This window comes from Ahaetulla prasina, chromosome 2 (assembly GCF_028640845.1).
Source record: "Ahaetulla prasina isolate Xishuangbanna chromosome 2, ASM2864084v1, whole genome shotgun sequence".
NCBI classification, from domain to species: domain Eukaryota; kingdom Metazoa; phylum Chordata; class Lepidosauria; order Squamata; family Colubridae; genus Ahaetulla; species Ahaetulla prasina.
The window spans coordinates 241716449-241739910 of NC_080540.1; the positions used below are offsets into that span (position 1 = coordinate 241716449).

At 38.3% G+C, this 23462-nt stretch overlaps 1 protein-coding gene across 7 annotated transcripts in view; it reads right to left on the reverse strand.

Annotated features, from left to right (window-relative positions):
• SEMA4D (semaphorin 4D) overlaps positions 1 to 23462 on the reverse strand; it is a 121861-nt gene that overhangs the window by 21951 nt on the left and 76448 nt on the right. For all 7 annotated transcript variants that reach the window (XM_058166134.1, XM_058166132.1, XM_058166129.1 and 4 more), the window contains 3 exons: positions 5957 to 6336; positions 3031 to 3176; positions 355 to 417 (listed from right to left, as the gene is read on the reverse strand). In XM_058166134.1, coding sequence (XP_058022117.1) covers positions 355 to 417; positions 3031 to 3176; positions 5957 to 6233 — 486 coding nt within the window. In that variant the 5' untranslated portion in view covers positions 6234 to 6336. The remainder of the gene's footprint in view (positions 1 to 354; positions 418 to 3030; positions 3177 to 5956; positions 6337 to 23462) is intronic.

Sequence of the window (23462 nt, forward strand, 5' to 3'; positions counted from 1 at the left end):
CCTTCAACACTAGTGTTTCCAAACTGTTGCAACACAAAGCCAAGCCTGTATACATACTGGAAGGAGAAGACGACAGACAGAAGCAGTAGCTGGTTAAGGGAGTGGCTGTCCCAGTTGGATACTGCTTCTACCACATTTAAAGAACACACAAAGCAGTGCTTTGTGGTTTTAAAAAAATCAACTATTGTCATACATATGTACACAAATATGGCACTTTTAGCAATATGATTTACCATGGGAAACTCACTCTACTGCAATTTTGATTAAAGGGCCACCTGAAATAAAATGATTTCTTCATATCAATGCTTTCTTCAAAGTCAAATGGATATGGGACAAACAACAACATTTACTCACTTGTTTTGATTTGCCCTTTTCTGCACATTTCGTTTTCTTGTCTTCTGTTACCTTCCAAAACACCTGGAGGAAAAAAAGAAGAACAAATCAAAAGGCTTTCCTGATGCTATTGCTCTCAGCAATTAACACGAAAGCCAGAAAATAGACAGCATTCCAAAACAAACATAAATGAAAACTCAAGACTAAATAGGTACACTCTTGACAAGGACTTTCTCACATATATCCAGTGGTGGGATTCAAATAATTTAACAACCAGTTCTCTGCCCTAATGACTGGCTGGATAGGTGTGGCCGGGTGATCTTGTGACTGGGTGGGCGTGGCCACCTCAACGTCACTCATCACACCCAGCCCCGCCTCCCGGCCATTCTCCCTTTCCCCATGCCTTGGGCCTATACACAACACCTCCAGAAATCAAAGCGTTAACCAACCTTCAGTTTCCTGGTGCAAATGCCCCACCACCACCACCAGTGAAAGGATGGGGAGAGACCAGCAAAGCATTATGTTCCCATCACCAAGGAAAGTAAAACATTTATTTATTTATTATTTATTTATTTATTTATTTTATTTATGTCATAACAGCCAACATATCACACCTGAGGTGGCAGAGGCAATAAATCCTTTGCCTCCTCAGGAGCAATTTACAATTAAAGCCCATTTGTGCTCCAAAATAATATATAAATACAATTAAAATACAATTAAAACCTTATTAAATTGGCCAGAATTAAAATTTAGAACTAAAACCCATAAAACCCATAAACTAAAAAACTAACCCAGTCCAGCGCAGATGAATAAATGAGTTTTAAGCTCATGCGAAAGGTTCGGAGGTCCGGAAGTTGACGAAGTCCTGGGGAGTTCGCTCCAGAGGGCGGGAGCCCCACAGAGAAGGCCCTTCCTGGGTGTCGCCAGACGACACTGTCGCTACCGACGGCACCCTGAGGAGTCCCTCTGTGAGAGCGCACGGGTCGGTGAGAGGTATTCGTAGCAGCAGGCGGTCCCGTAAGTAACCCGGCCCTATGCCATGGAGCGCTTTAAAGACGTTCACCAGCACCTTGAAGCGCACCCGAAGGCCACAGGTAGCCAGTGCAGCCTGCGCAGGATAGGTGTCACTGGGAGCCACGAGGGCTCCTCAATCACCCGCAGCTGCATTCTGACTAACTGTAGCCTCCGGATGCCCCTCAAGGGAGCCCCATGTAGAGAGCATTGCAGTAATCCAGACGAGACGTCACAAGGGCGTGAGTGACTGTGCACAGGGCATCCCGGTCAGAAAGGCGCAACTGGCGCACCAGGCGAACCTGGTGGAAAGCTCTCCTGGAGACGGCCGCCAGGTGGTCTACAAAAGACAGCCGTCCACCCAGGAGAACGCCCAAATTGCGCACCCTCTCCATCGGGGCCAGTGACTCGCTCCCGACAGTCAGCCGCGGACTCAGCTGACTGTACCGGGATGCCGGCATCCACAGCCACTCCGTCTTGGAGGGATTGAGCTTGAGCCTGTTTCTCCCCATCCAGACCCGTACGGCTTCCAAACACCGGGACAGCACTTCGATAGCTTCATTGGGGTGGCCCGGTGTGGAAAAGTACAGCTGGGTGTCATCAGCGTACAGCTGGTACCTCACACCGAAGCCACTGATGATCTGAGAAGCTGAGCTTATTAAAAAGCAACATAGTGTCATAACAGCCAACATATCACACCTGAGGTGGCAGAGGCAATAAATCCCTTTGCCTCCTCAGGAGCAATTTACAATTAAAGCCCATTTGTGCTCCAAAAATAATATATAAATAGCAGAAGGAGAAGGATTGACAATAGTTCTGTGCAGGAAATTCTGAAAGAGACTAAGCTAAAGCTGGATCTACCGCTTCCTTCCTTCCTTCCTTCCTTCCTTCCTTCCTTCCTTCCTTCCTTCCTTCCTTCCTTCCTTCCTTCCTTCCTTCCTTCCTTCCTTACTTTTTTGGCAGTTTTCTGGGTTGTTTTTCCGCCATTTTCAGGCCATTTTTTCGGGCTATTTTCAGCCGAAACACAGCCTGAAAATGGCTGAAAAAGAGCCTGGAAAACGGCCAGGAGCAGGGCCAGCCAGTGGTGGGATTAGCTGGTGTGCTGAACTGGGTAGAATTTTAACAACCGGTTTTCCTGAACCGGCTGAATCCCACCTCTGCATATATCTGCTATTCTGGAGCTATATCAACACCTACTAAGCTTTAGCAACACCAACAAATGGCAAAATTATTAAACATTATATATTCTAATCTATACTGAATGAATTTCTGCAGTGCTTCATTATACCCTGAAACTAAAAGGTCCTTCTCCATGCTTGGAGACATTTCCTCCAGTGAATGGGCAATATAAGCAGCAGGAAAGCAATAATATAAAAGGCTACCGTGAATCAAAGACTCAGCAGCTGGAAAATAGCTGACAAGTTCCACCCAATAAAAGCATCTAGATTGAGTTTTTAAGCTTTTCATAAATCTATGCCAGAATTATTATGCTAGCAGACTTTCACTAGCAGTGTGCTTCTACTCAGGACATCTTTATAACCACAGAAACCTTAATATTGCTCTAAAATGGTACTAGGAAGCAAATGATATTAAATTCAGTGAGTCTTATCTCTGAGTAAGCATATGTATGACTGCGTCATTGGTCTCGGGCAGAAAAATCTGAGAACCATAAAACTGCATACCTACCTCTTCCTTTTTTTCCACAATGTTGAATGAATTCAAAGCAAATATAACTTCTCTAGCCCCCACGTACAAAATATCTCTGTCTTCATCTAGTAACAAGGTTGAGTAGTTAGAGATTTCTGGCTCTTGAAAATGTACCAGATGAACTTCTGTTAATAAACAACAATTTCAGAGCAAATGTTAATTCAAAACGTGGCAATCTTAAGGCAAACATTAATCAAAACAAGAATTTGTTAGATTCTGCATTTTGACTCCTACAATGTCACATTGAAACAACACAATCTACTAACTAGGATTTAGGGAAAGCTAAGAGGCAAAAATAACTTTGTGAAAATAAATTTGTAGCTCATAGTTATATGAAGAAACCTGATGTTTGAGATTGGGCCTCTTACTGAAAAGCAAGCATGAGGAAAAGGAGGATCCGATACTGAACAATTAACCAGAAATACTGGAGTACAAATATTAGCGTGTATATTAGGATTAATTTAAAGTCAAAATCGTTTGAGACAGACTTTAGAATGCTACTGGGATAAAGCAGTAATTGTTTCTTTAAAGTGTAACATAACATATAACAATTATTAAGTATTTGGTTCTCTGACCATAATTATTCTTCACAAGTCAAAGAGCAAATGTAAAGAGAATTAGCTTTCATTCAAATGGTCCTCATTCAAAAGAGACCAGTTCTTGTGACCTGCAGTGAAAGATTTCATATATCCAATTTTTTAGATTAGTTTTTGTCACTTTACAATAAGTAGAGAACAATCTTTCACTTAACCATATATTTTTTTCAAGGACTTGTTATTTACGGGTTTATGATAAGCAGTTTCAATGCTGGAATAAAACCCCAATGGAATAAAAAGGGCCACCTATATTAGATGGAAGATTAGTCTAAATAAATAAAGTCTAATTTATTTTAGATGGTACAGCTATTCTTTTAAAGTCTGATTTTTTGGGAGGAGATGGATACAAACATTTATCAGATTTAGTTTGCTTTAATCAATTTTCCTACTCTTTTATAAAAACTTCTTTACAAACAGTTTGAAGAATGAAGAACTTTAATTATCTGTCCTATTGTTGAAACTCTATTCATATTTTGTTGTTTCATTATGTTCCTGAATAGTAATATGAATTGTATTCTGAAAAAATAGGGGAAATGAAAAATCGTAAGTAACAATGAATTGCCTTTCAAGGTTGCCTCCGAAAACACTCAGGAATAACCAAAGGCAAAGATAAAATGGCAGCTTATAATGTTGCTTTCTATGTACACTGTCACAGTTCCAAGTCTTGTTAGAAACTTCTGAATGGAACTTGCATTCCCATTGATTTTATTTTGGTTTTGAGCCAAGTTCTATGGATATATAAATACAATACTGCCCTGTTTCAGCATATTTAACTCCTCCCTTCCACGATGAATGAAAATATGGTTGAAAATAATTAAGGAAATCTCAATGTGTTCAAACTAGCTGCATTTTTTTAAAAAGAAAGCTATTTATCAATTTGATTTGAAAGCAAGGATAAGCAATTTGATAGGGGTATTAAAAAAAATTGATCCAACATATAGATTTAAGGATATTTTAGTCCAATCCATAAGGAATAGTTGCAGACAATGCAAGAAATGCTATCTTGGATGTTAATGAATTTCAAAGAAATAAAACCTGCATATAAGGATTTCAAGATATGGACATACTGAAACGGAACTTGGGAGCAGGTAAGTACAGCTGGGCACCCCAAACATGGTGCTGACACCAATGAAGCTTAATGAGGCCACCCAGGTACAGTGTATTTAAAGGAAGAGCAAAGGGCTGAAAATGTATCTCTGAGGGCTTACAAGAGAAATTGTTGGGGCAGCTTTCCTCGAAGAAACATTGAATAAGCAATTAAACAAGTAGTAAGAACACCAGTTGAGGACTAGGTTACAGAACCCTTCAGTTTACAAGGTCTTTTGAATAGCAGCTATTTAAAAGGAACTGTTTGCCAATGGATGTAATATACAAAATGTGTCCCTCTTTGGCTTTGTATTCTATTTCAGGGGTCTCCAACCTTGGTCCCTTTAAGACTTGTGGACTTCAACTCCCAGAGTCCCTCAGCCAGCAAAGCTGGCTGAGGGACTCTGGGAGTTGAAGTTCACAAGTCTTAAAGGGACCAAGGTTGGAGACCCCTGTTCTATTTAATTCCCTTGAGAACTGCAGTGTATCGAATAATCTATCATCAAGTTCTGATTTTTCTTTTCCTTTAGAATGGCTTATGAAGCCAACCCTTCAAGTGGACAACTTAATAATGAAACATTTCCTTGTGAACCAAGTAATGGATTGGACTATCATCGTCGCTCAAACGGATATCCACCAATTGGGTTACATTTACCAGTTAAAATAACTTATCACTTGAGGATTTCTCCTTAACCAATAGATTTGCCATATCCATACTGAATTTCTGGGAAGGGAATAAGAATAAAATTCCAGCCCTTATTACATGGAAATTATTTGCATTTAACTCTTGCCATTACATAATGGGAACTCATCATGCTTTATATCTGCTTGCTTCTACACGTACAATGCTTCTCTTTTGCAAAAACAGTTATATGAAAATAAGCTCCATGTAGTGAGTTTAGGAATGAAACATTGGTCACTAAGCTACTTGCCCAGCCAAGTTTTCATTCTTTCCTAAATGAACATTATTTCCAGTACTGTGTCTCATCACAAAGAAAAGAGGATTAAATAAGATACACAAATGGCCCAAATTAAATTCCCATTTATTTATGTAACTGTCATATTACAACAGTTTAATATCATCCATTCAGTGTATTACACAGTACTTGCAAGTAAGATTTACCTAGCATTTTTATTTCCATAAATTGTAAAGGCAGGCAAGCAACATAATTAGAATTCATTAAATGCATGGATCATTATCATAATCTGAAACTATTTCTTACCTTTATGTTCCCAGGAGATTCGGGGCATTGGACCTAATGCCACTGACATTCCAAGATATAAACTCATAATCCCATATAGAGCAAGAGCCATGTCAAAGATTTTTGTTTTATAATTGTAGATGGGTAAGTGCAGCAGCAAAATGTTCATCTGGCAGAAAAAAAAGCCTTTTAACTTAAACAGCTTGTGCAAATATAGAAATCCAATTAAATATGCTGTTGATTTCTTGTCAGGGTGTTTGCAAATGTCTATTATTGGATCACTTCTTCCGACAAACATATATTTGCCACAATGGTGAACAGAAGAAGCTTCCAGAAGGAGTCTCAGTAACTCTTCTGCTTCTTAAGCACATGCTTCTGATTAGTTGGACTGGAATATAAAACTGCAGAAAGAAAAGAAAAGGAAGGAATGAAGTGGGTAAAGGTTTTCACAAATGATTTCCAAACTACTCCCGTTCTTTGTAGTATAGCAGAAGACTGATCTTATAAAAGGAAAGACTAGTTCATTTTAAAAAAAAGGAAATTGACAATAATATTTTCCATGTGGTCTTGTAATTTATTTATGAATAGAAGTTCAATATATTTAGACACACATTTGCACAGAGGAAAAAGATGTGGTTTAATTTTTTTTGAAAAATCCCAAAATAGAATAAATCATATACAGTATACTCGCATACTCAGATGTTTGAGATACAGGAAGCTTGAGGTATTTCTCTGAATTCTGCACAAATATATCATGTAATGGTTTCTAAACTGCTAAAAGTTTCAAATCTATGGTCACATTATAGACATTCTCACGAAAAGATTGCCACAAGATGTTTATGAGTGTTAGCAGTTACACAACATCCATAAAAAATGTACAGGTTTGCCAGGACCCAATATTTGATGAAATAATGTCACTACTCTGATCCAGGATATTGTGGGAAATATTCATTATTCTGCAGGTGCTGGTGTTGTGTCACAACATGAAAGTTTCCATTCTTTAAAAAAAATAGTACAGGTAGTCCTCAACTTACAACCATTTGTTTAGCGACCGTCTGAAATTACAATGGCACTGAAAAAATTGACTTACAACTGGTTCTTGCACCTGCAACTGTTGCAGCATCCCATGGTCACATGATCAAAATTCTGGCATTTGGTAACCTGCAGGTATTTTTGAAGACTGCAGCATCCTGGAGTCATGCGATCACCATTTACAACCTTCCCAGTTGGCTTCTGATAATCAAAGTCAATGGGGGAAGCCAGATTCACTCAACGACCTCATGATTCTATTAACAACTGCAGAGATTTGTTTTAACAACTATGCCAAAAAAAAAAATTGTAAAATTGGGTCGAATCACTTGACAACCAGCTTGTTTAGCAACAGTATTGGTCCCAATAGTTGTTGTAAATTGAGGATTACCAGATTAGAAAACGTGGTGGGCATCAGGAAATATCATGGTGGACAAATTATCCTTCCTGGGCTCCATGCTGGGGATACAAGTTAAAATTAAACCTCTGTGTGCTACATATATATTAAGGACTGCTTTTGTAGCCCGTAATGGCCTGCAGGGCCTGTGAGTCAAGGCCCTGCGGCATTAAGATTCCAACTTCATCACATTACTGGGCAGGCTGGGATTAGGTGAGACAAAAGCAGTGATTCTTTTTATGGGAGATAAGTCTTGTAATCAAGAAAGACTACCAAGTGAAGTTATTCCTCTTTCCACAAGGGTCAATATTGCAGTTCATAAAATATAGATGTGTTAAATACACATGACATCATCTACTGGAAGGCGTGCCCCCCCCCAAAAAAAATAATTATAACAATGTGTTTTAATATTTCTGTGACCTATCTGTTTCTACCCAAAGTTGTTTTTATCCATTTCAACATCATACATATCATATCATACTTAAAAATAATCTCAGAAAATTTACTGAGAATGCAATTAAACATGTACAGAATTGTTGCCTAAATAAGTTATTCAGTTATAATTATGTTTCTAGGCAAAAGCGTATTCCTCCTTATTTTGTTTGTTCTGGTTCATTTTCTTTTATACCTCCATAAAAGGTGAATTAGGAGATGTAACCAGAACAACTAAAAAGTACTGTGATATTGTGGCATGCAATGGGTATGAGGAGTCACTGAGAGTCAAGTGGCACACAAGTTTAACATTATTACTGTTATTATGATCACCACTGTATCTACTAAAGTTAATATAATTTAGTATATTATACAATCTACCTAATGAATGCCCAGCCTGACTTGATGCTGATTCTGGAACAGGGGTCTCCAACCTTGGTCCCTTTAAGACTTGTGAACTTCAACTCCCAGAGTCCCTCAGCCAGCAAAGCTGGCTGATGAACTCTGGGAGTTGAAGTCCACAAGTCTTAAAAGGACCAAGGTTGGAGACCCCTGTTCTGGAACATCAATTGGAGGGGAAAAAATCAGAGTTACACCTTCCATAATACATAGGAAAATAACTAAACGACGTATCCACATTTTTTTCCAAAATGGAACAAAATCTGCAAGAAAGGCTAAACTCTCGAGGATAAAAAAAAGGGCCTCTGGTGGCTCAACAGACTAATGCAGTCTGTTATTAACAGCAGCTGCTTGCAATTACTGCAGGTTCAAGTCCCACCAGGCCCAAGGTTGACTCAGCCTTCCATCCTTTATAAGGTAGGTAAAATGAGGACCCAGATTGTTGGGGGCAATAAGTTGACTTTGTATAATATACAAATGGATGAAGACTATTGCTTGACATAGTGTAAGCCGCCCTGAGTCTTCGGAGAAGGGCGGGATATAAATGCTAATAATAATAATAATAATAATAATAATAATAATAATAATAATAATAATAATAATAATAATAATAATAATAATAATAATAATACCCAAACTTTATAGAATTTGACACATATTACACTTTGAATAACAATGTATTCAGACCAGTGGAAGATCCAATTAATCCTTTGCCAGAACAATTTAATCAAATCCCACCTTCTATTCTCTCAGGACCAATAGGATACTGCTAATAAGGATAAAAGGAAGGAAGAAGACAGAGACATTGGCACTTCAATATTGTTTACAATTTAACATAGTAAAAAGTAACAGTGTAATGAAAGAATAATCTGCAATGCATGAATAAGGAGTACGTAAAAATTAAAACTGAGAAACCATCATGAAATTTGTATTATATATTTAAATTTAATTCTGTGAGGACGCAAACCACAACTACATTGATCTCAGATGCACATTCGGCCATCGGTCGGCTTCTCAACACTGTTCTTCCCTTCTCACAGAAAGTACATCAGCAGTTTTTGTCATGAACCACAGCTGTGATCCACACATAAGACAGCTGTTTTTTTTCTTTTGCCACATGCAATACACAAAACCAGACTACCTTCCTGCCTTCAAACAAAACTGATGAGTCCCTTCCTCTTCATTTTACATGTTGAGGACAGTATTTGTGTGCATGCAGATGTGTGTCTCCAAAAGGTTTACTTAATCATCAAAGTGGCATATTGTGCCTATAACAAGCAAGCCCTACTGAGCTGGGGAAATTAATAAAGAAATTTAGGACTACACTACTCAGCCGCAATACCCTCCTCAGAAGTCGGACTTCTGTGGAAGCAAATTATTCATGAGGATGAGGTTAACAAAATCAAGCAGGAGAAGAAGGCTGCTCTTAGGTCCAGCCTGGCATTCAGAAGAAAAACTGTCTGTGCCATCAACATTCATTCCAGATATATATTATTCTATATATATATATATATTTATTAAGCCTTGTAAATATTTATGCAATGTGAACATTTTTCCAGAAATAGGATCACTGGCTACAAACTGGTATAATTGCAGATGGCAGCCAAAAAGCCAAATTAATTTGACACAAATTTTGAGAAATTAAAATTAAATTCATCTGATTTCACATGACAAATGTTTCCTCATGTGGTAAAACCTATTAATTTCTGGATAAAGATTTTTTTAAAAATATCCTGAAACTGCCAGTCAACTACTGAAATGTCCTTTGTGAGAAAAACTTCTCTTTATACTGCTTTACAGAAGCAAGCTAAACACAGAAGGTATTTACAAGTAGCATTAATCTTTCCAAATACTAAACTTTTATCCAAAGAAAACAATTACATCCCATCACAGAACCCTGATTTGTTTTGCTAAAATAATATCCTCCCAATAACTGTGAAATTCTAGGGTCTTTGGGTGTGTGTGGGGGAGAATTGGGGATATTGGAAATTTTAATTTTGTATTTATAATAAATGTTTTATTTTTCATTTTGTTGCCAGTTTTCCATCTCTAGAGCTTTGCCTCTTGAAAAAAATAACAAAACAAACAGGTTTTATGGTCTGAAAACCCCTATTCGACTTCCCTGTTCCACAGAATTCTCAGAGGTTTTTTTAAAGAGTTAACTGATGGCATTGACAAAACATATTTTGATATACTCCAAAAGTTAATACAGCATAACAGCATATGGCTTTTTAATGCTATTCCTTTACTCCTACAAATGAGCACAAACCTCAATATATGTTGAAGCTTCTCAGATAATTATGTATTTTTGTTACATAAAATATGATTTAGATTGCAAACATTTTATTATGCAATAACCTAAATGTTTACAGTTCTTTAAAATCATGAGGCAATGTGGAGAGAAGTCCTGTCTATCACATCCACAAAAGCAGTAGTTGACAAGCAACTCAATGGCAAATTCAGTTATGAAACTAGCTCATTGACAAATGTTTTGTGTGTATTTTATTTCTGGAGTAGCACCTCTGGGTGAATGTGGAAGACAATCTTAGGATACAAGGAAGAAGATAAAAAATAATTTTTTTTTTACTTTTTGAAGAACTTGATTATTTGTTGGAATTAGGACTTCCTCTGAAATTGATTATAAGCTTTGAATACTATGTTTTAGTTCTAATTCTTCTTTGAAAAATTAAAAATCCTGATCTACTATTTTACTTCCTTCTCTGATAGCTATTTATTTATTTTCATCTTCATTGACAACCATATTAATGCTTTATATTGAAAACTGGGATAAAATGATAAAAATGTTTTTGGTAATTTTGCATCATTTTATATTACTTCTGAAAATACTGCTGGCGTTAAACAAATGCATTAAATAATATATAAAGCAGGGAACATCAAACTTTCTAAGATAGTATCATTAAATAAATGTTCAGAAAATGTGGATATTATCCCTTTCTTGTTTTGGTTTTTTAACAGAAGAGAAATTCATAATTTCTGGTAAATAAAATAATGATTACTGTGTGAGTTCCCATCTCCTGTCCCATTTTGAAGATCTTTTAAAACTAAATTTTGACTCAAAATTAATCCAAAATTAAGTGTTTTTTATCTCTTAAATGTAAACTTTGTCTTAGTTTGTGTTGTAGGAATTTAGCACCCACCCCCCTCCTAGAAGAATGAAATATTTTAGAAAATATTTAAAAAGGCAGAATATATTTCCCTGGATGAGAAATGGAGAAACATGTTTTAAAGACAAAGCAGCTCCCTGCAACTTCCTGCCACCCCCCACCTTTGTCAACCATCATCTGCATCATAATAGAACCCATCTAGAACAGAAACTCACCACATGGCAAGGCTCAGGCAAGCTTGAGGGACAACCTACAATGCTAGCTAAGACCCCTAGACCACCTGGGAGTTTGACAACCAACCAGGATACTCTTCCTGTGCCCCAGAAAGTTCAAAGCTCAGAAAAAGCATAAAACCAGGGAGCACATAGGATCTCATCTAGTGATCACAGAAAAGGAAGTGCAGAACCTATTTCACAGACAAAAGCCAGGAAAAGCTCCAGGCCCAGACAAGATAACTCCTTCTTGCTTAAAAGTCTGTGCTGACCAATTGGCCCCCATCTTCACCCATATTTTCAATAAATCACTAGAGATGTGCTATGTTCCTTCTTGCTTCAAACGCTCTACCATCATCCCAGTGCCGAAGAAGCCCACCATCAAGGAACTGAATGACTACAGACCAGTTGCTCTAACATCTGTAGTCATGAAAACCTTTGAAAGGCTAGTGCTTTCCTACCTGAAAACCATCACGGATCCGCTGTTAGACCCCTTGCAATTTGCATACCGAGCAAATAGATCAACAGATGATGCTGTTAATATGGCTCTGCACTACATCCTACAACATCTTGAGTCTCCAAAGACCTATGCAAGAGTCCTTTTTGTAGATTTTAGTTCAGCATTCAATACCATCATTCCAGACATTCTTCTAACTAAGCTAAACCAGCTATAGGTACCGGAACAGACTTGTAAATGGATCACAAGCTTCCTAACAAACAGGAAGCAGCAGGTGAAGTTAAGCAAGATCACATCAAATACCTGTACAATTAGCACAGGGGCCCTCCAAGAAGTGTGCTCTCCCCATTTCTCTTCTCTCTGTATACCAATGACTGCATCTCCAATGATCCATTTGTTAAGCTACTGAAGTTCGCAGATGACACAACAGTGATTGGTCTCATTCGAGACAATGACGAATCCGCATATAGACGAGAGGTCGAACGACTAGCCTTGTGGTGCAACCAAAACAATCTGGAACTGAACACATTCAAAACCGTAGAAATGGTGGTAGACTTTAGGAGAAACCCTTCCATACTTCCACTTGTCACAATACTTGACAACACAGTATCAACAGCAGAAACCTTCAAATTTCTAGGTTCTATCATATCGCAAGATCTCAAATGGACAGCTAACATCAAAAACATCATTAAAAAAGGACAACAAAGAATGTTCTTTCTGCGCCAACTCAGTAAGCTCAAACTGCCCAAGGAGCTGCTGATCCAATTCTACAGAGGAATTATTGAGTCTGTCATTTGCACCTCTATAACTGTCTGGTTCGGTTCTGCAACCCAACAAGAATAACACAGACTTCAGAGGATAATTAGAACTGCACCAAAAATAATTGCTACCAACCTGCCTTCCATTGAGGACCTGTATACTGCACGAATCAAGAAGTGGGCCGTGTAAATATTTGCAGATCCCTTGCATCCTGGACATAAACTGTTTCAACTCCTACCCTCAAAACGACGCTATAGAGCACTGCACACCAGAACAACTAGACACAAGAACAGTTTTTTCCCGAAGGCCATCACTCTGCTAAACAAATAATTCCCTCAACACTGTCAGACTATTTACTGAATCTGCACTACTATTAATCGTTTCATAGTTCCCATCACCAATCTCTTTCCACTTATGACTGTATGACTATAACTTGTTGCTGGCAATCCTTATGATTTATATTGATATATTGATCATCAATTGTGTTGTAAATGTTGTATCTTGATGAACGTATCTTTTCTTTTATGTACACTGAGAGCATATGCACCAAGACAAATTCCTTGTGTGTCCAATCACACTTGGCCAATAAAATTCTATTCTATTCATTCTATTCTATCCCTTTTCTGTTCAGGAACCCAAGCCATGTGATCCTGACCACCATTAAACCATCTTTCCAAGCAGCCTCCATGTTTCCAGTGTCTTTGTCCCCACTTGGAACTGAACCCAGATGGATATTTCTTCCAACAGTGTATACCATATTTTATAAACAACTCTACTATGAGTCTTCTCTGCTCATAAAGAATATTCAATAGAAATCCCTGAATACTAAAACTTTCATCTCAGAAAGACTAGCCAATTCAATAGCACTGAACCCTGGAGTTGAGGTGGATAAAACCAAGTCAGACTAATAAATGTGTGTTGGGTGGGGGGGAACGTGGCAGATCACCTGCTAGTCTCCTTGGACCTATGAAGTTTCACATATTCAGAGGTTTAGAAACTTAAAATAAAGCATACATGTGATTAAGCCTGCCTACACTGGGTAATAAAAATGAGAAATGAGACCAGAAAGAACAAGAGTAAGTATTATCCAAAGTTTTGCATGCAAAAAGCAAAGACATTAAAATAACAGAGAAACACTTAGAACAAAATCCAACTCTCTTCTCAATTGCATGACAGGAGATCTGTGTTACCATATAATCTTGTGCTGCACATAATTGGAAGCCAGGCAGATGGATATGGAATGTGTTGACTCTCTTTTTAAAATATATTTATCTTTTTTATTGTGGAGTAGTTTAATGGCAGAACTAATAATCTTTGTGTTTTGGGATAAATTAGTATGTGTCACCCAAGGAAACAGCTGCTATAGTTAAGCAGAGTTATCTACTGCAAATGATCTACCCATTTTTAAAGTCTCCATAAACCCGTCCAAAACAAAATTATTTTAAGATGTTGGTTAAATTTTATTACAATTATCCATAGGTATACATATACCAACTTGTAACTTGAATTAAATCACCAAATATTTCAAACATATTGTAGTAATCGAAATAACCACACATTGGAAGTGTTTGCATCTACTTCAGGCAAGAACAAACCAAGTGTACAGACAAACATAAACTGTATTTTTTGGAGTATAAGATGCACTTTTCCCCCCCTAAAGGAGGCTGAAAATTTGGATGCATCTTATACTCCAAATGTAGCCCTGCCCACCTGCTGGCCTCCACCCTTCGGCCTCCATGTGTTCTCTTCCTGGCTGCTGAGATTGCCACAGACAATGGGTTGCATTTTGGGGCTCCACGCCTTGCGCTTTCAGCCTCCAAACACTCTGTTTTAGAGCCATTCAAGGCTGCAGGGATCACCAAAGCACACTGCCGCCTCAGCAGTGCCTCAGCTGTGCTCTTGAAGTTGTTTATCAGCCCCAACGAGGTACATTTGAGCAAAGCAAGCTCCCTCCGATGATCAGCTGTTTCCTCGAAGCTGCTTATCAGCCCGCGCGCTCATAACCAGCGAACTAATGTGCTGAAGCTGACCAGGCTAAGGATGCTAGCCAGATGAATACCTGGTAGGCTGAGGCAGAATTTTTTCCCTTATTTTCTTCCCCAAAATGCGTTTTATACTCCATTGTGTTTTATACTCCGAAAAGTACAGTAATTGAGAAGGGAAATGTCTAGCTGAATTAAATTACTGCCTCTTTATAGAAGGATAGAAGAAATGGTTCTGGGAGGCTTGCAAACAAATGAGGTTAAATATCAGCAATGTTTTTTAATATCTCTGAATTCAAATGCCAACCACAGTTAATAACTGGAAAGATGGAGCAATAACAAAAAAATAATGTTATGTTATGCACCATCTTATAAGAATATCTTTGTAACGAAGTTCTAATTTCTTATGGATGCAATAGCGTCTTTAGAAGCATCTAAAAAGTACAGTCTCAAGCCATGGGCTTCCAACAAGCAGGCAACACATTTCCTTGATGGAAATAGTAAGCTTGCCAATAGAGAGAATGTATTGCAGTCTCCCTGAGGGGTTGCAAGGGACACACTCCTCATAAGTATTCTTGGTCCAGGCGAAGTTAAAGGAAGGAGATCTTGTCTTTTCCACATGTATAGCCAATACTGGACATAAGTAGCATTAAGAAAAAAACCTGTCGTTTTAACTGCTGCAGCTCAACATATGTATTTAATGAAGACATAATGTGGCTCTGAGAAATACGCTTATACAAGATTTGTAGGTTGTCAACCAGTGAACAGCACTTCACTGTAGCAAGCGTATCCTTTGTTTGCGAAGCAGCTGTGTATCTACAACATAGCCATACACTATTATTGGTGAGCAATCTGGCAATTGCTGATGCTTAATAAAATCTGTTTGACAAATCTTCTCCCAGCCAAGAGCTTGTTTAATGTGGCCCTTGGGTGTGGAGTACCTTTTTTCAAGTATGCGTATCAAGTGCTGCTAAAGTCATCTAGGACAGAAAGACAAAATAATGGGCTTTGCATCTCTAAACTTGGCTATGAAAGAAAAAGTTAGACTTTGGAATGTTTCCATCATAGCTTAAACACATGGTAATAATTTTGTTGAAAGGCTCTTTTGTGAAAATGGGAGTATCTTGTAGTGCTTTCCAGTTAAGTAGCAGCATACTGAATGTTTTATGTTTTAAGTGCAAAACAAAACATACTCGGTTTATATGAAATATTGTAGGAGACAATTCATCATACTATTAAAAGCTACTGTTTAGAAAGTGCTAAATAAATACAAGTAGTCCTTCACTTATGACTATTTGTTCAGTGACCATTCAAAATTGCAACATGATGAACGAAGGGACTTATTTGTGCCCAATGTTATGGCTGTTGAAGTGCCCCAGTGTTTACAGGATAAAAATTCAAGGGTTTGGCAGTCTATTCACAATATGACTACATGGGCACTGAAATGTCCCCCATTTATTTATCTCGCCCTGCCATCTTTGCCACCTACTCAGATCATCACACCTGGGAAGCCCCACAACCTCTGATGTTTTTCTGCAGCTGTTGGCAGGGACGCCCAGCCAGCCTATTGTGAGGTGTGCCTTCCTGAGACTGCTTCATGCCATTCTGCATGTAAGCACCATCCTTGCAATTGTTCTGAAGGCTCCTTCACCAAATTGCCCAATTTGAAGAAGGACCCTTTTGAATGATCACGTGAATGGTGCCCACATGCAGAATGGCACAAGATGGCCTTGGTAAGACTGCACCTTGCGACAGGTATATGTGTCTGTGAGCAGCTGAAGAAAACATGCAGAAGGGGTGTAACCTATGCTTGCTAGGCTGGACCTGTAGCTGCCCAAGGCCTCCTGGGCCACAGATTTCTGCATGCCGGTGAGCCCTCTAGTCTATGCTGCCCCCCCTCCCTTAGGCACCTCCCGCACGCCATACCTCTGATTCCATCCACTTAATGACTCATGAGATCGCTTACCAGAAATGCAGTCAGTGTGTAAAATGGTCATGTGACATCTGCTTGCTCAGTGACTGCTTTGTTCAGTGACTGAGATTCCAGTCCCCGTTGTAGTTGCAAGTCAAGAACTTCTTATGTATGCAAAATGTTTTTTTTTTAATCTAGCTTTGCATACTACCTAAACAAATTTTTAAAAATACATCAGGTGTAAATGTTTAAACATGTAAATTTTGGGGATTTTCCTTGCTTTAATACAATTGCTGGTCATTCTGAAGGATATTAGATGTTGAATTTGTTGGAGATGACCAGGCTGAGCCTGAGGGAGGGGGTTAAAAGTATCATCAATCATGAGTCCCTACACACCCACAATTATCTAAGTCCAGCTCAGAAATATCTAAATCCACCTCCTTTCTTAACTCCCACTAATTTCCCTTGGCCAATAGTAGTTCAGATTCTTGTAGAGAGTTTAAGCTTGCAATTACTCTTTATACTCATTTGAACTGCCTGAATCTCCTGATTTCCCTGGTGCTTGATATAATTCCATATAAATCTATTCTTCCATTCATATGTGGTTGATAGTAGGGTATTACTTTTGAAATGATGACAGGTTTCCAATTATAATACAATTTTAAAATGAACAGACTGGATGGCTGTTGAAAGGAAATTTCACAAAGTAAGTTCTCCATTGGCTTTCCTCCAGCAAGAATGCATGTTTCAAAAGCAACAACTTGGTTCTCATATGTGAACTGGATTGCTTCAGCTAGCTGACTGACATATTGAATGGCTGAAGCTTCTCTTCATAAACAAGTATTGTGGCATTATCAGTATATGGAGGCACACCCTCTCATATAAACCTATATAAATCATACAAATACATTAACAAAAATAAATATTTCATCTACAGGCTGAACCAATTCAACTTAGACACAGTTGAGTTCTTACAGTATGTAAAATGTATTATTCCTGCCTCTCATTTGTAATGCATGGAAGGTTACCCCGTTTTGGTTTGTATTTATTTATAATCATAATTTAGAAAAAGAACTGATTTCAGTTGGGGTGATTGAAGGGAAAAAAACCTTATTCCCCATTCCCAACACTTTTCATTTTCTTTTAGAAAAAACTGCCTACTCTATAGTGCATGCCTCCAATAGAGAAAAAGATACTCATCAATACTCTGAATACCATTAAAAGGATGGATTTTGTTGCTGGGCTTTAGACTCTGAAAACTGTACTCCATGCAATGCTATGGGATCATCCAACAGAGGTTGAGAGGCAGGCTGGGGGGGTGGGGGTACGGGTGGGGGTAGGAGATTGGCAGTTTGAATTCAAAAGCAGCCATTCATGAAAACAAAGCCTTAAATCCTTTGCCTTCCTAAGAGTTAACAGAATGTTTTGACAAGGATTCCTCAGGCAGCAGGATTCTTACATGCTGCTAGAAGAGTAGAGGGTTGTGTAGAAAGGAAAATGCAATGGATTTTACACTGTTGAATGTTTGGCCACAAGGCCTTCAGTGTTTTTGTCTGTCAAGATCAGTTAAAGGGCTAAAGTTAACTATCTGTCAGACATTAGTTGCCATGAAATACTTGTCATCCTTCATTTCCATGCACAAATGACAGTCTTTTCAGACAAGCGAATACAGAAAGCCATTTCCCCAAATACAATTCCAGAACGGTAATTGTTTAATTATATGGTTGTCAAAACCATAAGTTCAATACGTACAGGCAGACAGGTTTTCATGTTGTTTTCAGTGCAATGATTTCTAATGGCAGAAAGAGAAGCTGTATTTTTCAACAGTCAGAAGAAATTACTGCTGATTTGTTTGGGAAACTTGTCTCCTTTTTCTGCCTTATTTCTGATATTCTCAGCTTGCGGGCCAAGGTGCATGCAAATCTGTCAGACAGGATTCCCAAACCTTGGCCACACAATAAATAAAAGCCAAAACAGTCTGGAGACTGGAGGTATGCATATACAAATATATGATTGTTTGGAAGATCCAGACAAATTGTAACTAATGGATGGGTTAAACCTCACAAATGGTCTGATTTTAACAAAGTTGCACAATTTCCACTTTTATTGTTAGAGCAATCCCTTCAAGGCCAGTTTTTTAAAAAATCAGTGGCGCCATAGGAAGAAAATAAGTAAAAGCCAAAATAAAGCCAAAAATAAAAGAAATAGAAAGGATTTTATTATGTCTGCTGAAGTATAAAATTTCAGAGATGTCTGAAAAATATTGTATTATAGTTTCAATAACCAAAAGTCCACTTTTGAAAAATGACATCATTCCTTTTCCTCAACCCAATTTCTCCTCAAGATTTTCTATTAAAAAAACAGATTAAGGATGAAACTACCTTTGTTTTTATAGTTTTCCATGCAAAATTGGAGTAGTACATGAATCTATTTTTAAAAACAAGGAAAGGGTTATCAGAAAGCCACTTGATAATTTATGTGGATTGATCTTTGTACAATGACAGATGCCAGGAAAATTCTTACAGTAGCACCAGCCTAAAACAGTTAAGATGTTAAGAATTGTCTGTCTGTCTCTCTATCTATCCTATATTTTAATACTGTACATTAACATCAACATGCAGCCATATGTCATTGCCTTTTAAAAATTATTTTATAATAGATAAAGAAAAGGCAGAAGTAACATCAGGAAGGTAAAGAAGAAAATTTACTGAGCCAAAAATTATTGATAAAAGAAACTTGTTAGAAACTATTCTATATATATTCTATGTATATATATTAGCAACTTAGAATATAGAATAACAAGAGTTGGAAGGGACTTTGGAGGTCTTCTAGCCCAGCAGTCACCAACTGGTGGTCCGTGGATCACTGGTGGTCCGTGAGAAAATTTTGGTGGTCTGCAGAAAAATTATTTGCATTTTCTATATTGCACTAAATCAGGGGTCCTCAAACTACGGCCCCTGGGAGAGATACGTGCAATGAACGTTTGTGTTACTACAGAGAGTCTCCCCCTTCAGGGTCTTTTTGTGTGAGTTGGAGGGGGGGCATAAATTCCAACTTGAGGTCTGCTTCAACCTCCTAGTGCAGGGCTTTGGATGAAGGCTGGAGGGAAGTGCCACTGGTGGCAAAAAGCCCAAGGGCCTTGTTCAGTGGGACTGCATCATGGCCTGGAACTGGCTGACCATCTCAGCCCGCTGAGCCTCCAGGCACCTGGCCTTGCACTCCCGCAGGTCTTCCCTCTGCTTGGAAAGCCTAAGCTCCTAGTCCTCAGTGAGGTGCTTCTCCTGAACCGCCTTCTCAGCCAGATCCAATTTGAACTGAGCTGTTTTGCCAACTCTTTCTCGTGATGGCTGCTTAGCTCCAACAACTGCATCCTGTTGGGGTCCTAAGGAGCCCAGGTGGGCGGGCGAGGAGTGGTTGAGAGGGGAAGGGTGAGTAGAGGCCAGCGAGGCGCCCCTCGACGTAAGTGACATCGAGTTGGCCATGCTCACCCAGTCACATGGCCACCCAGGCGGTCATTAGGCAAATCATAATATTTGCCCAGGATTTAAATTATGAATTTAGTGGTCCCTGAGGTCCAAAAAGTTGATGACCCATGTTCTAGTCCAACCCCCTGCTTAGGCAGGAAAACCTACACCACTTCAGACAAATGGTTATCAACATCTTAAAATTTTCCAGTGTTGGGGTATTTGCAACTTCTGGAGGCAAGTTGTTCCACTGATTAATTGTTCTAACTGTCAGGAAATTTCTCGTTCGTTTCAAGTTGCTTCTCTCCTTGATTAGTTTCCACCCACTGCTTCTTGTTCTACCCTCAGGTGCTTTGAAGAATAGAATAGAAATAGAATAGAATATAATTTTTATTGGCCAAGTGTAATTGGACATACAAGGAATTTGACTTGGTGCATATACTCTCAGTGTACATAAAAGAAAAGATACCTTCATCAAGGTACAACACTTACAACACTTTATGATGGTCATAGGCTACAAATATCAATATAAATCATAAGGATTACCAGCAACAAAGTTACAGTCATACAGTCATAAGTGAAAGGAGATGGGTGATGGGAACGATGAGAAGATTAATAGTGCAGATTTAGTAAATAGTTTGACAGTGTTGAGGGAATTATTTGTTTAGCAGAGTGATGGCCTTCGGGAAAAAACTGTTCTTGTAGTTGTTCTGGTGTGCAGTGCTCTATAGCGTCGTTTTGAGGGTAGGAGTTGAAACAGTTTATGTCCAGGATGTGAGGGATCTGTAAATATTTTCACGGCCCTCTTCTTGATTCGTGCAGTATACAGGTCCTCAATGGAAGGTAGATTGGTAGAAATTATTTTTTCTGCAGTTCTAATTATCCTCTGAAGTCTGTGTCTGTCTTGTTGGGTTGCAGAACCAAACCAGACAGTTATAGAGCTGCAGATGATAAATTCAATAATTCCTCTGTAGAACTGGATCAGCAGGTCCTTGGGCAGTTTGAGCTTTCTGAGTTGGCGCAGAAAAAACATTCTTTGCTGTCCTTTTTTGATGATGTTTTTGATGTCAGCTGTCCATTTTAGATCTTGTGATATGGTAGAGCCTAGAAATTTGAAGTTTTCCACTGTTGATACTGTGTTGTCTAGTATTGTGAGAGGTGGAAGTATGGAAGGGTTTCTCCTAAAGTCTACCACCATTTCTACGGTTTTGAGTGTGTTCAGTTCTTCTTTGTGGCAACCCCTGAGATTAGCTTCATAATTTTTTTCAATTCTGAATCAAGCTTTCGGGAGAAGCTGAGTTAAAGTTTATTTTTATTGAACAAAGATTATTATATAAAAACATGATGTTATGATCATTTTATCCAGGTTTAGTGCACTGCTACTGAAAGATGCAAGAGATTCTCTATTAGAATATCTAAGACTATTTAGATATTCTAATACAAAATCCCATCAAAACACTTGTCACTTCAGATATTGTACCACTTGGACATTAAAAGTGACAAAATGCCTTTATAGACTAAAACGTAGAAGGAAGGAAGGGAGGGAGGGAGGGAGGGAGGGAGAGAGAGAGAGGGAGAGAAAGAAAGAAAGAAAGAAAGAAAGAAAGAAAGAAAGAAAGAAAGAAAGAAAGAAAGAAAGAAAGAAAGAAAGGTCACCATTTGGAACTTATCAGTTTCTCACTCATGAATCAACTACTTTTAAGCATATGTTTTCTGTAAATGTAAAAGGTGAAGGATTACCTATTAGTTGTGTCTGATTCTAGGGCATGGTGCTTATCTCCATTTTTTTGGCCAAGGGAGCCAGCGTTGTCCAAAGACAATTTCTGTGATCAGGTGGCCAGCATGGCCACCAAAGTGGAAATTAATCTACTGGTATTTGCATGCTTTCGAACTGCTAGGTGGGCAGAGTATATTTTCTGTATAGCAAACTCCAACATTATAGCCCAGAAATCTTCAGTGCTATTATTAAAATAGAAATAAAAGGGTGCATTGTTTTACATTTTATTTTTCTTAATAAAATTATTATTTTGCTCTTAGTAAACTATGAGAAAAAGAAACGTTGGCATTTCAGTTGAGAACTAAACAAATCTGCCAGTCACTTTCCTTGATAGAAAGTAGGCACTATTTTACTACTCAATGTATGTTTTGGTTTTGGGGGGGTGTCTTTTATTGCAGTGCTTTAACATTGAAGTGAGAAATTCCAAAGTTCAAACAACCCTGGAAGCCCCATCCTCCTGACACAAAAGCTTTGCTTTCAAATCCCAAAGGCTACATGATAAATTAGAGATGAAAGGATATGCAATGAAAGAAAAACTGGTTTGCCACTATCTATTTGAAAAGTTGAGTACTCTAGGGTTGCAAAACCTTGCTTTCTAAATGTGAGAATCTATCTTGAAAATGAATCCTCAGTAACAAAGGAAAATTTATCAAGCAGAATTACCTCCATTATATTCTCCTTCTACTGTGAATAGAAATTCACCTAAAATCTTGTTTTGCTTCCCAGTGTGATGCTTATGGCATGTTTTATCGAGAGAAAACAACTGACATAATTCTGACAAATAAGAGACACTTAAGTTTCACTGAATCTCACTTCTTCCAAATTGGACTTTTACATATTATATATTACATGGATTATCATATGCAAGTTTCATGGCAGAGTAGGTTGGCCTCCATATATTGGGAACTGACTCATGCTAGCTTCTGACTGTTCTCTGTGAGTCTTAGTACTGGAAATGGTCTGTCTCTGGAATTTGTCAGCACAGCCATAGCCAATTATTTCCCACCAATTAACCATCTTTCTGTCCCTATGAATTGAAATTCTTGGGGAATTGGCACTTACTTACTTTAATCAAGTGCTAATAAAAGATCCCACAAGAAAAGGATAAGGAAAAACTAAAATGCTGTTTAGAATGAATAGGAAGGGACACTATTCATTAGTGTCTTGCTTTCTGTACATTTATTGCTACAGAACCTGAAACGTTTACATCTGAACAAACTGCACACAGATACAGAGAGTGGAATTCTTCCCAGAAAAACATGTAACTGAAATCCATAGATGAAAATTATCCATCTAATGACCTTCCTCAAGGGCATTTTTCAACACTGACTTGAACAATTCCTCTAGGACAGCAATTCCTAGAGGGATTCTCAAACTGTGCTCAGAAGTCTACCAGATGGTCTGCTAAAATTTCCCCACTTTCACTGGCCAAAGTCAATTGGCTTCTTCAGCCTTGTCTCTGCATGCCATGATGATCAGCTGGCAAAAACATCCTTATCACACTAGTTCCTATCTAACCATCTGTCTCAACTGTCACAGGGCTTACATGAATGAAATTCTTAGTTAAATTTAGAATACTGAC